The sequence below is a fragment of the Syngnathoides biaculeatus genome, chromosome 9 (genome assembly GCF_019802595.1).
Source record: "Syngnathoides biaculeatus isolate LvHL_M chromosome 9, ASM1980259v1, whole genome shotgun sequence".
Taxonomy (NCBI): domain Eukaryota; kingdom Metazoa; phylum Chordata; class Actinopteri; order Syngnathiformes; family Syngnathidae; genus Syngnathoides; species Syngnathoides biaculeatus.
Window position 1 is genome coordinate 2161723 of NC_084648.1, and position 13121 is coordinate 2174843.

The following is a 13121-nucleotide window of genomic DNA, read 5'->3' on the forward strand; positions in this document are numbered from 1 at the left end:
AGGATCACAATCCACTGTTTGAAGGAGATTCCAAGAGAAGAAATATTCAGGCCATACCACAATATGCAAACCACTCATCAGTAAAAAGAATCAGAAGACAAGATTTTGTTTTGCAAATAACTTGAATAACTGGCTCAGAAAATGGATGGATTGATGGAAGTACAAAGATGAGCTGTAAAACAAAGTTTTCTGGACTGATGAGACAGAGAGTAACTTTTGCCAAACTGATGGAAAGGCTAAAGTATGGAGAACGAAGGGACTTGCTTATAATACAAAACACATAAGCTCATTTGTGAAGCATGGTGGGGGCAATGTCATGGCCTGGGCTTGCATGGGTGCTTCTGGAACATGTTCACTGGTCTTTATTAATGATGTAACTCATTGTGGTAGCAGCAGAATGAATTCTGATGTCTACAAAATCATTTTGTGTGACAATTTACACAAAATATATCCAAACTAATCGTAAGAAAGGTTCATCATACAACAAAACAATGACCCAAAACACACTGCCAACACAACAAAAGACTTCATCAGTAGGAAAAGGTGGAAAGTCTTAGACTGGCCAAGTCAGTCACCAGACCCTAACACAATAGAGCATGTATTTTACCTCCTAAAGACTGGAATAGGCAGCACAGTGGACGGATGATTAGCACATTTGCCTCACAGTTTTGAGGACCCAAGTTCAAATCCGGCCTCACTTGTGTGACGTTTGCATGTTTTCCCCATGCCTCCATGGGTTATCTCTGGGTAGTCGGGTTTCCTAATACAATAAGCAAAACATGCATGGTAGGTTAATTGGAAACTCTAAATTGCCTTTATGTGTGAATATGAGTATGAATGGTTGTTTGTTTATATGTGCCCTGTGATGGCTGAGATGATAGCTGGGCTAGGCTCCTGCACGGCCGCAACCCTGGTAAGGTTAAGCGGGATCGAAAATGAATGAATGACGAGAGAAACCCCCAGAAACAAACAAAAACCCGTGGACCATGATGTTCGCAGATGATATTGTGATATGCAGTGAAATCAGGGATCAGATGGAGGAACAATTAGAAAGATGGAGCCACACACTGGAAAGGAGAGTAATGAAGATTAGCCGAAGTAAAACAGAATATATGTGCATGAATGTGAGGGGCGGAGGAGGAAGAGTAAAGCTCCAGGGAGAAGAGATAGCGAGGGTGGACAGCTTCAAATACTCGGGGTCAACAATACAGAGCCATGTAGAGTGTGGGGTCCAAGCGGGGTGGAACAGTTGGCGGAAGGTGTCTGGTGTTCTATGCGACAGAAGAGTCTCTGCTAAGATGAAGGGCAAAGTGTATTAGACAAGGGTGAGGCCGGCCATGTTGTACGGATTAGAAGAGACAACAGAAAGCAGAATTGGAGGTGGCAGAAATGAAGATGTTGAGGTTCTCGCTAGGATTGAACAGGTTGGATAGGATTAAAAATGAGCTCATTAGAGGGACAGCCAAAGTTGGATGTTTTGCTGACAAGATTCGAGAGAGCAGACTTCGATGGTTTGGACATGTCCAGAGGCGAGAGAGTGAATATATCGGTAGAAGGGTGCTGAGGATGGAGCTACTAGGCAAAAGAGCAAGAGGAAGACCAAAGGAAAGGTTTATGGATGTTGTGAGGGAAGACATGAGGGCAGTAGATGTTAGAGAGGAAGATGCAGGAGATAGGCTTAGATGGAAAAAGATGACACGCTGTGGCAACACCTAACGGGACAAGCCGAAAGGAAAAGAAGAAGAAGATACAACAAAAACAAAGGAGTTCTCAGGACCTGGGTTCAAATCCAGCCTCACCTGTGTGGATTTTGCATCTTCTCCCTGTGCCTGTATTTTAATTGAAGACTCTAAATTAAATAGAGTGCAAATGGTTTATTTCTTGTGCCCTACGATTCTCTGGTGACCAGTTCAGGGTGTAACACGGTTCCCCTCTGAAGATAACTGTGATATGCTCCAGCACGCCCGTGACCCAAGTGTGGATAAGCAGGACGGAAAATGCATGAATGACTAAATGCATGACGTACTGTCTCACATTTTTGTGGTCATAATTACCACTAGGTGGCAGCATTCATTCAAGGATAGTAAATTAACTTACATTGCGGCATACAAGAATGAGCAAAAACTAACGTGATTTTAAATCTTAAGAATTGATGGATCGTTGACATTTCTGCATTGGAATGACAGTTGGGCTGATTGCAATCTAACAGTCTGTATTGGGGATCCTTATTTTGAAAAGGCCATTGGGGTAACCTGAATGCATACATTCATACATTAAAACAAACCCAAGCAAAAACATACCAAGACGTCAAAGAAAGTGAAGGAAATGATTTTGGCATGACTCGTTATGTTACTTGTAGGTAAGTATTGGTCTATGAATCAGGAGTTGTTCAGCCATTATTGAGGATAAAAATGTGGCATATGACTAACGGGGCCCAAGGCATCGCTTTGTACTGGAAATAAACATACCATCCACTTTCTGAAAACATACTGTAATTTCATATGCAAAAATGTTGTTGGGCCTTGATGTAACGTGAATGCACATACATTATATTTGCATTATACATTATATCGACACAGTGGCAAAATTGATGAATTTAAGGTGGTACTCATACTGCTAGACACATTTGGTGAATATGTCAAACGCTTGATAATATCAACAGGCTAAGGTGCACTCAAGGAATCTGACAGAGCAGAAGATTTTTTTTTAAGTACTGAACCTTATTTACAGTTTTTTCCCCCCAGATTATTTAAATAAACTACGTTTCACATCACAACCCAGACGATGGTGCTGTGGAACAACTGAACAAGTGCAGAAAGGATTAAACAATGGAACAATAAAGTGGGAGATGACAGCATATGAACAAAAAAATCATGTCTATGTCTGTCCATCTATTTCAATACTTCCTCTTTTGGATCACAGGGAAGCTGGAGTCGATCCCAGCTGCCTGGGTGAGAAGTGGGTGGTAGTAGTGGTAGGTCAGGAAAAAGCATTTTCCAGTAGGCGAATACCTGCTTTCGTTTATTTAACTAAATGAACACTTTTGCTGTTTTAACGACAGTAACATAGTACTACTGTATGTCATAAATTCTTTCCTCTCGGCATCCATCGCAGCCTGTTATCCTGGTAGGGGGATCTCTCCATCTGTGATTTCTTCCCAAGGTTTCCTCTTTTTCCCCCAAATGGGTTTTGAGTTTTTCCTTGCTTAGTAGGGGGGTTTAGATGAAGGGATGCCATTGAACTTTGTCAATTATGGGCCAGTGAAGCCCTTTCAGACTCTTTTATGATTATGGACTCTACAAATAAACTTGACTTGACTGACATAGGCCTTCTCTACTTATGAAAATTAATCTTATAGTTGCGCACCTTTAGTGTATCACAGGTTATGTGTAATACTGAACAACGTTTTGTCGCAACGAGCTGGGCGGCACTGAGGTCTACGGGAAAAGATGCGGCATAATTAAGAGCAAGAAGAAAAGGCAGTGGAGGCACGGTGACGCAGCTCTAGAGCCTTGGCCTCACAGTTCTGAGGACTAAGGTTCAAATCCCCGCCCTGCCTGTGGGGAGTTTGCATGTCGTTCCTGTGCCTGCGTGGGTTTTCTTCGGGCAGTCTGGTTTCCTTTCACATTCCAAAAACATGCTTTAATGGGAGACTCTGAATTGCCCCTAGGTGTGATTGTGAGTGTGACTAATGTCTGTCTTCATGTAATCAGGAGGATAAAAAAAAATGATTTGCTGTTGTTGTTGTGGGGGGCAATTCAAGACGTTTTGTTTAAGTCCCACAACATTGGACAAGTTTACTAAATGAAGTGACCTGTAGGTGAAACTGAGTCGCCCTTCCTCTCTTTCCTCTTGCCGGTGTTTGCGGGGGGAGGAGGGGCAAAGAGGAGGGAGGACGGAGAGGGAGGAGAGAGCACTGAAGCAGGAAGGAAGGCGGAGAGAAGGAAAGCGAGGCAGGCTGTGAATGCTAACAAGACCCGTGGTAATCGACCACAGCTTCCCAAACATGTTGTAATGGAGAGAAAGGACGAGGACCATTAAGCTAACTACGATGCGCGAGCGGCTCGGTCTCCTCCCCGTGCTGGTGCCTCGCGATCATCCGCACGTTTAAGTTTATGAGAAAAAAATAACTAAACAAACAAACAAACAAACGGAAAAAACCCGTCTTTCTCCCCCGCCGAGTGAAATGTATCGCGACTCGTCGGGGACCACCTTGTGACAATGGAGATAGAAAATATCGTGGCCAACACGGTTCTCCTCAAGGCGAGAGAAGGTAAGGGCGACAGCAATGTTCCCGCACCCCCCACCCCCACTCCTTACAGCCAGCTGAGCCTTGAAGTGGCGGACGAGCCCGGTTCCGCTCTGGTCCTCCTTCATGTCTTCTTTGTGGGCTTTCTGCCTTGAGCCGCATACCTGCTAAGCTGCGTTGTCTCTTCGCGATGGTTGCTTGAAATCAGCTGGGTTCCCCCCCCCCCCACACACAAAAAAAGAGCCATATTAAGTGTGCAGATTTAGGCCCTGTTGACTGGGGGCTGTGAACAAGGCAGGGAGTGTTTGCAGCATCGGTGCATTGCAGCGGCCGAGCGCATTTTTCCACACCAGTGGCTTTTGATTTGTAATTACATTTGACGGTGCAGACATTTCATGTTAAACGAGTGGTAGTGAAATACCCATATCAGGGGGCTCGAACCAAGCTCTCCCCATACCTGCTTGTGTGACGCTTATTAGTTGATTGGTGCTATTTGACGCAGAGGTATGCCACTTAAATTGACTGCCTCAAGTGCAGGTTTAAAAGCAGCTGGGGGCTCAAAGAAGGCCCAGCTGTGCACCCCGATCTTGCGCGGTCTACTGTGGGCCGGTGATCCCCTGTAGGGTCTTACCTGGAGGTGCTAGATCACACGCAAGGGTGCATCTGTTTCCAGGAGCTGGCAGAGAGAGAGATCGCTAAGTGGGTGTACAGCACAGGAGGAGGGCAGGGGATGTATTATTTTTGCTCGATTATGCTTCTCACCCAATCGGAGTGTCTGTGAAGATAATGGACGATTTGGTTACCTTTATCCAATCGCAAGTCCCTCACATCGTACATTGGATCATTGTTTTAGATCATTACTGTGCTTTTTTTTGTTTGTTGTTGTTGCTGTGTTCATTTCTAAAATGGTGCTCTGTCTGCATGATGTTGCCTCTATGTCACCTGAGACGTCTGATGATCTCTATAGGTGTAAGTGTGAAAGCATGCCTCGTACTAGTATGATGCAGTACAGTAGCAGTGTTTCCCAACCTTTATTGAACCAAGGCACATATTTTAATGTAGAGAAATCTCAGGGCAGACCACTCAACAAAAATATTCCCAAATATATGTGCAGCGGTCTTTTGAGATTGTTTTTTTTTAAATTCGTTCCATCCCATTGCGCTCGTCTCAGAAGAGTATCTTAAAACATTTCCCCATTAGAATAAATGGAAGTGCAATTCAGCCAACAGTACATTTTAAAAAATAAATGTAAATAATAAAAAATCTTCATCTATTGTAAAAGGAAAAAAATGAATATATATTAATTGGTTTTATGAAGTGTAATAACATAGTCACACACAGACACAAACATGCTGTAGTACATTTATGTGCTGTGCCTTTAAATATGCTCCCTTGCTCGATCGTATTCTAGCTCCCAAAATGCTGGTTCTGTGTAGCTGAAATATAGATTAAAATCCTTGTAGAAACTGACTCATTTCCGTATGGTCTGTTAGATCAAAGCTGTAGAAAACCAAAGTCTAGACTCTCTTTGATTTTACTGCACTGCACTGTCACTGGATACAGCTTTTTAGTCGTTTCTTTACTTTCCGTAACAAGGAACAAAGCAACAACAATGGCGACCCTATGATAAGTTTAATCATGCTGTAAAATCACTAAAGAAGGCGGCGGTGTAGGTGGTATGTGGAACCTGGAGGAATTGTAATTACGTCATCACAGCATAAGTGTAAAATGGTCTAATCATGAGAGATGATCTCTGGAGCTTTCTCAGTATAGCAACTTTTTTTTTTATATGCGCTGCAAACTATGTCGAGGTGCTCCGTAGACCAATACGTAGGTTATGTGTATCATTGTGGGTGCTGTTGACCATGCGAATGTTGGAGTATAAAGAGGCCTTTAGTCCATTTTTGGCCTTTTTAAAAATTGTATATTTGGTAATTTTAGGCTAAAAGCTTTGTTGTTTGGCTTCAGGCTGTTTCATTCATCACAAAGTGCCAATAGAGTAAACCTGATACCACAGCGCTGATTTGAACTGTATCAACAGTGTCCCTCATATTTCAAAGTCTGGATATTTTTCATTTTTTTGGTGGGGGGGGTCAATAAGACAAAGTAGTTAGGTTAGATGCGTTTGAGTAATAATGGTTTGTTTAAAAATGGATCACTGTAATTCTTTGGTAGGTACTGCAACTGTCAGGCTGTCAGCATGAAAAGTAAATGTGCAGATTCATCTTCACATATTAGAGTGCACTTGGGCTTATCTGCTGGTTGTCCGCAATCAGGCACTTGGTTCTTGCAAGGCCGTCCGGCGTGCAACTAGCCACTTGCTGCTAATGCTGCTGAGCTGGTGCCATGTTATACAATTAATCAATAAGAGCTTGAGAAATGGAGGAAAAGTGTGCTGGTGCCCATCTTTAAGGACAAGGGTGATGTGCGGAGCTGTGGGAAATACAGAGGAATAAAGTTGATGAGCCACACTGTTAAGCTATGGAAAAGAGTAGTAGAGGGTAGATTCAGGACAGAAGTGACTATTTGCGAGCAGCAGTATGGTTTCCTGTTAAGACAGAGAATCACAGATGCATTATTTGCCTTGAGGATGCAAGTGGAAAAGTACAGAGAAGGTCAAACGGAGCTACATTGTCTCTTTGTGGATCTAGAGAAAGCCTATGACAGAGTACTAAGAGAGGAACTGTGGTACTGCATGCGTAAGTCTGGTGTGGCAGAGAAGTATGTTAGAAGAGTACAGGACATGTATGACGGCAGCAGAATAATCGAGGGGTGTGCCGTAGGCGTGACAGAAGAATTTAAGGTGGCGGTCGGACTGCATCAGCGGTCGGCACTGAGCCCCTTCTTGTTTGCAGTGGTAAATGGTATGCTGACAGATGAGGTTAGACTGGAGTCCCTGTGGACTATGATGTCCGCAGATGACATTGTGATCTGAAGTGAAAGCAGGGAGCAGGCGGACTAACAGTGAGAAAGATGGAGGCATGCACTGGAAAGGAGAGGAACGAAGATTAACCAAAGGAAAACAGAATATTATGTGCATGAATGAGAGGTGGAGGGGGAACGGTGAGGCTATCTAGAAGAAACATTGAAGTTGGAGTACTTGAAATATTCGGGGTTAACAGTCCAGAACAATGGTAAATGTGGTAAGGAAGTAAGAAATGAGTCCAAGCAGGTTGGAGGGAAGGTGTCAGGTGTGTTATGTGACACGAGCTTCTGCTAGGATGAATGGCAACGGTTATAAGATAATGGTGAGGCCAGCTATGATATATTGATTACAGACAGTCACAGTAAAGATACGACAGAAAGCAGAGTTGTCGAAAATGAAAATGTTGATTCTTTTTAGGCGTGACCAGGTTAGATAGAATTAGAATTGAGCTCATTAGAGGGACTGTTGAGGTCAAATGTTCCAGACACAAAGTTAGAGGGAGGAGAATTCAATGATTTGTACACATCTAGAGTAGAGAGAGTGAGTATGTCGAGGTCCAATGAATTACACTTTTTTTAAAGATTCATTTGTTTTTCTTAATGATACAATGATACAAAATCTCTCCAGACATGACAGGCACATGACAAGTTTTGTCATTAGTCTAATGGGCAATCATAATTGAATCCTGCTCAGGGCCTGAAATATCTGGTATCGTATCACTAGATGTGACACAAAATGAGGTATGTGGTGATGGATTTCTCAATTTTCATCGCTACAATGTGCGCTGCATGTTTTTAAACTTTACACTCAGTAAACAAACACATGCTCTCACTAGTGGGTCTTCTACACGGTGGCAAGGTTGACTTTCCATTATTCTCTGTTGAATTTGGGATTGCTATGGTAGCCATTTTATTTTTGGGAGGGGGGCTTTTGTCACTTTGTTTGTTGGTTGATTCAATTCTTTAAGATGCAGTGACTATACATCATGAGCTACTTACACAAAAATATTTGCTCCATGCGCAACAGTTTTTTTTGTGAATTTAAATGTTTTTGTTACTCATCAACATTATTGGTGTTAATGTTTTTCTGTGGGATCAAGTTTTCATTGTTGCCTGATATGTTTCACTTTGTGACAAATGGCATTAAGCATATTGTAGTTAAATACTTTATATTGCACATCTTTCAAATTAGACTTGATTCTAAGACCGGTTAGATCAGTGTTTCTTTACTGGAACTAACGCGGCAAAGTAAAAAAAAAAAAGAGGAAAAAATTCTGGCCGGAACCATTCTTAAGTACAATTACTGGGCTAATTTGAAATCCTTATACTGTACATGCAAAAACCGGATTGCTGATGTGAAAAGTGACTGTGTGTGACAGGAGTATCGTTTGTGTAAGGACAAATGAATTGGTTTGGTGGGGCCACTAGCTGTGACAATGCGCCCTGCACTCCACAAGTGCTCTATACACACAAAATGTAGTGTGTACAGTGTGTGGCCAGAGCTCAGAACCTCTCACGGGCACCAAAGTCTACTGTAATAACAATGGTAAGATCACTAGGAATATCGTCAGATCATGATTATGAAGACCAAAATTTTCAGGGTTACCAGTATTGTCACTTTTGCTAAAATTAATCACAGGTAAATGCCCTTGTTTGATTTTAAATGCAATGATAAGCAAACCCATTACTTTTTGGTTACACATGAATTGTAAACAGCAGCAATCAAAATGAATTTTCATATATGGAAGACCCTCCATAATGTATTTAAAATGTTATCTACAGTATGAATAACAGTAAACTTGCCTTGGTCTACAATCTTTGGTGGGAATCAAGGAAATGAGTCAGTTATGCATCAGATTTGGGCGTGTCACGACAAATTTTTTTAAAGATGATATAGTTTCCCAAACACTACATTAACCCTTTTTTATGCCTCTGAAATCATGAGTAATTATCTCTGTCATTAATTTATTTTACTATTTTATTAATTATGAATGTTATTGTCATAATTTCCCATTTGTTTCTTTATTCTGTGATACGGATCCCCCTGGATCTGAAATAAAGAACTGCAAAACTGTGGTTAGTCCACTGAAGACAAGCCCCTCACCTGCCAATCAAATATTCTTTGACGTCCGCTGTATTTAACTGGTAATTTACGTGTGCCACTGAGGTTATGCTTGGTAAACCGTTAACTTTCCTGTCTGTGTTAACTGGGGGTAAACACAACAATTCTGAGAGTGCTGGTAAAGTTTTAAATGTTTTCGCTGGGGTGGGGCGTACTGTTTAGTTCTTAACTCTCTAGCTCATTACCTTGCAGGCCAGGTCGTTAGCTCTTCTGCTAGTTAACACAATAAACAATTTACTTTCCCTTAAGTATCTTTTTTGTGTGAATTAAGGCGCTTCACATGGAGCAAGGCTGTGGAGTATTCGACACTGCCAATGTTAGCAAGAGTGTACCAGTCTGCTCTTATTCCATGAGTCCACTTCTGGATCATGACACACCTGTCCAACTCTTGACGGCTCAACGTGTGATCCGCGCATGCTGGCTTACCAGAGCAATAACAATTTATCAAGTGCAGAAACGCTGTCATGTCCATTTTTATTTATCTAACGATAAGTTGATACAAAAACCCAATTCCAAAGAAGTTGGATGTTGTGTTAAACGTGAAAATATAAACAGAATGTTTTTAAAATCATGTTCAACCTATATTTAATGGAATACACTACCAAGATGATTGTTCAAACTGATAAACTGTTTTTACCTAACAACCATCCATTTTCTTAGCCGCTTATCCTCACAAGAGTCTTGGCAGTGTTGGAGCCGATCCCAGTTGTCAACGGGCAGGAGGCAGGGTACACACCTAGGGGCAATTGATGCATGTTTTTGGGATGTGGGAGGAAACCGAAGTGCCCGGAATAAACCTATGTAGGCACGGAGAAAACATCCAAACTCCACACAGGTGGGGCCGTGATTGAACCTGGGTCCTCAGAACTATGAGGCCAACGCTTTACAGCTGTGCCACCTTGCTGCCACCTTATAACCATGAACTTAGAATTTTATGGCTGCAACACGTTCCAAAAAAACTGCGACAGGTGGTAAAAAAGACTGAGAAAGTTGAGGAATCCTCATCAAACACCTGTATGGAACATCCCACAGGTGAACAGGCTAATTGGGAATAGGTGGGTGCCCTGATTGGTTATAAACATGAGCCTCCCGGAATTTCTGTCATTCACAAGCAAATATTGGGGGAGGTTCACCTCTTTGTGAACAAGTGTGTGTCAAAATAGTCAAAGAGTTGAAGGACAATGTTCCTCACTGTACAATTTGCAAGGAATCTAGGGATTTCATAATCTATAGTCCATAATTTCATTAAACGTTTCAGAGAATCTATAGAAATAACTGCGTTGAATTGAATGCCCTTGACCTTCGATCCCTCAGTTGGCACTGCATCAAAGACTGACGTAAATGTGGAAAGGTTATCGCCACATGGGCTCAGGAACAACACTGTCAGTAACAGTTCAGCGCTACATCTGTAAGTGCAACTTAAAATGCTACTATGCAAAGCAAAAGCCATTTATCAACAACACTCAGAATTGCTGCCGACTCAAGCTCATCAAAGATGGACTGATGCAAAGTGAAAAGGTGGTCCAACGAGTCCATATTTGAAAATGTTTTTGGAAATTGTGGTTGTCGAATCCCCTGAGCCAAAGAGGAAAAGAACCTTCCGGACTGTTATGGACGCAGGGTTCAAAAGCCAGCATCTGTGATGGTATGGAGCTGTGATAGTGCCAATGGTATTGGTAACTTACCCATGTGGGAAGGCACCATTAATGCTGAAAAGTACATACAGGTTTTGGAGAAACACGTGCTGCCATCCAAGCAGCGTCTTTTACATGGATGCCCCTGTTTATTTCAGCTGGACCATGCTAAACCACATTCTGTACGTGTTACAATAGTTTCGCTATGTAATGGAAGAGTGTGGGTATTAGACTATCCTGTCTGCAATTGAGACAGTGGGAGACACACTGTGGCGCATTATGAAGCATAAAATATGACAACGAAGACCCTGGACTGTTGCTGAAGCTGCACATCAAGCATGAATGGGAGAGAATTCCACCTACAAAGCCTCCAAAATTAGTGTCCTCAGTTCCCAAAATTGTATTTATTGTTAACAGAATAGATGATAAAACAGTGGTAAACTTGACGCTGTCACAGCTTTTTTGGAACATGTTGCAACCATAAAATGTAAAGTTAATGATTATTTGCTAAAAACAAAAACTGTGGTAAATTAAATTAAATATGAATATGAATTGAACATGATTTCTAAATCATTGTATTCTTTTTTCGTTTATAACACAATGTCCCAACTTCATTAGAATTGGATTTGTAGTAGTTATTGTGACAGGCGTAATCAGACCCATTTTAACTGGCCCCATCGGTTTTCTTTTACCAGTGTGGAGAGATGTCACTGGTATTTGAATCATTTGTTTGTTGCTTTAATACAGTTATTTGTGTTCGTATAGTCCTTGGACTTTGTAGAACATAACACAGTTAAAAGTAAACAAGATAATTGAGAAACTCTGTGATCATAGTTCATCCTGAAGACTCAAAGGTTTATAATACTGTAGATTTCAGCACTTGACTTGGCACAGTGCCTGATTATAGAACACCGGGTGCCTTTTAGCTGATAAAAAAATAAAAAGAAAAGACAATCCTCCTTCCTATGCACATGTAAGAGTTGTCTTAAACTGTTGGGGTTCTTTTGATTTTCAAAAAGGTAATTGAACTTGGATAAAGGTTTGATACAAAAAATTGTATTCTACATATACAGTAATAGGGTTTTGTTTCAGGTGTGGCTACTATACTATGCTATGTTTGTTCTTACTAAGAATTGTTAAATGAGAGACCACATTTTTCAATAAATTTATTCTGAAGATATTTCCGTACTGTCATGTTTTAAAATGACCATAAAATCCAGTCTTAAAACATAACTGCACTTGTACTATTTTTGTTGCAGACTTTTGACATAACGAAGTGATACAAAGACATATTCATCAATTTCGTGCATATTGGGCATAAGAGTGGGGGTGATCAACATAACAACTAATCAATAGAATTTAGCCATTTTAGTGGTTAACAATATAATGCAAAATCCCTTTTGAATGCCTGCTTATTTGTTATACTGAGTTGTGCGTTATACTGTTTGTTAAAATAAATAAATAAATAATAATAAAAAAAAAAGGGGAAACCAGCAGTAATGACAGTCCAAGCTTAACTACTACTACCAGTTGGACCCCTAAGTTAAAACAAAGTGGGTGGTAGGTGTTTGTTTGTTCACATTGTTCTGGTGTGTTTTAGATTTTTGTATTTTCGAGAACTAGAGCTGTGTTCCAATTACTGGTATGCCAAACTCATCTGTTGTTTATGGAACTGACTTGGAAATTTAATTTGAAATCTTTTTTTTTTTTTTCAAACTGTACATTAGGGAGTACAGAATCATGACTTGCATGCTAACAAACCAATAACAATTAACATTAGATTGGGAATCGAATGTACCTTTACTTACCTTACTCTGGGGTGTTTCCTCCAGCTGAGGCCCACAAAGTCCTTGTGACTGTCCTTTCGCGTGGGACACATTTTAAGGTCATTATACCCAGAATTGGACTGTATAGAATGAGTTTGTTGCATAGGCAGCTCTGGAGGAACAGGATGTTGGGTGACTGAGATCTACACTTTTCTGACAAACTGACTAAACACGGGGCAGCATGATGGCATGTGTAATTAGCCTGTTTGTTTTGCTGGAGAATTGTTATGGCTTTGAAACTCACGCCTAATTTTGTTCTGACTGTAGATACCTGGAAGAGGCTCCAGCACTCACAGGACCCTTGTGAGGATAAGAGGCTCAGAAAATTGATGTATTACAAAGTCAGCTGAATGTCAGTCAGAATG

At 41.2% G+C, this 13121-nt stretch overlaps 1 protein-coding gene across 2 annotated transcripts in view; it reads left to right on the forward strand.

The window, feature by feature from the left end:
• Positions 1 to 3792: 3792 nt before the first annotated feature.
• Positions 3793 to 13121, forward strand: part of grk4 (G protein-coupled receptor kinase 4) — a 70914-nt gene continuing 61585 nt past the window's right edge. Inside the window, exon 1 of one of the 2 annotated variants that reach the window (XM_061829456.1) lies at positions 3793 to 4273. In XM_061829456.1, the coding sequence (XP_061685440.1) occupies positions 4222 to 4273 (52 nt within the window). In that variant the 5' untranslated portion in view covers positions 3793 to 4221. The remainder of the gene's footprint in view (positions 4274 to 13121) is intronic. The other variant, XM_061829455.1, reaches the window with a different exon arrangement.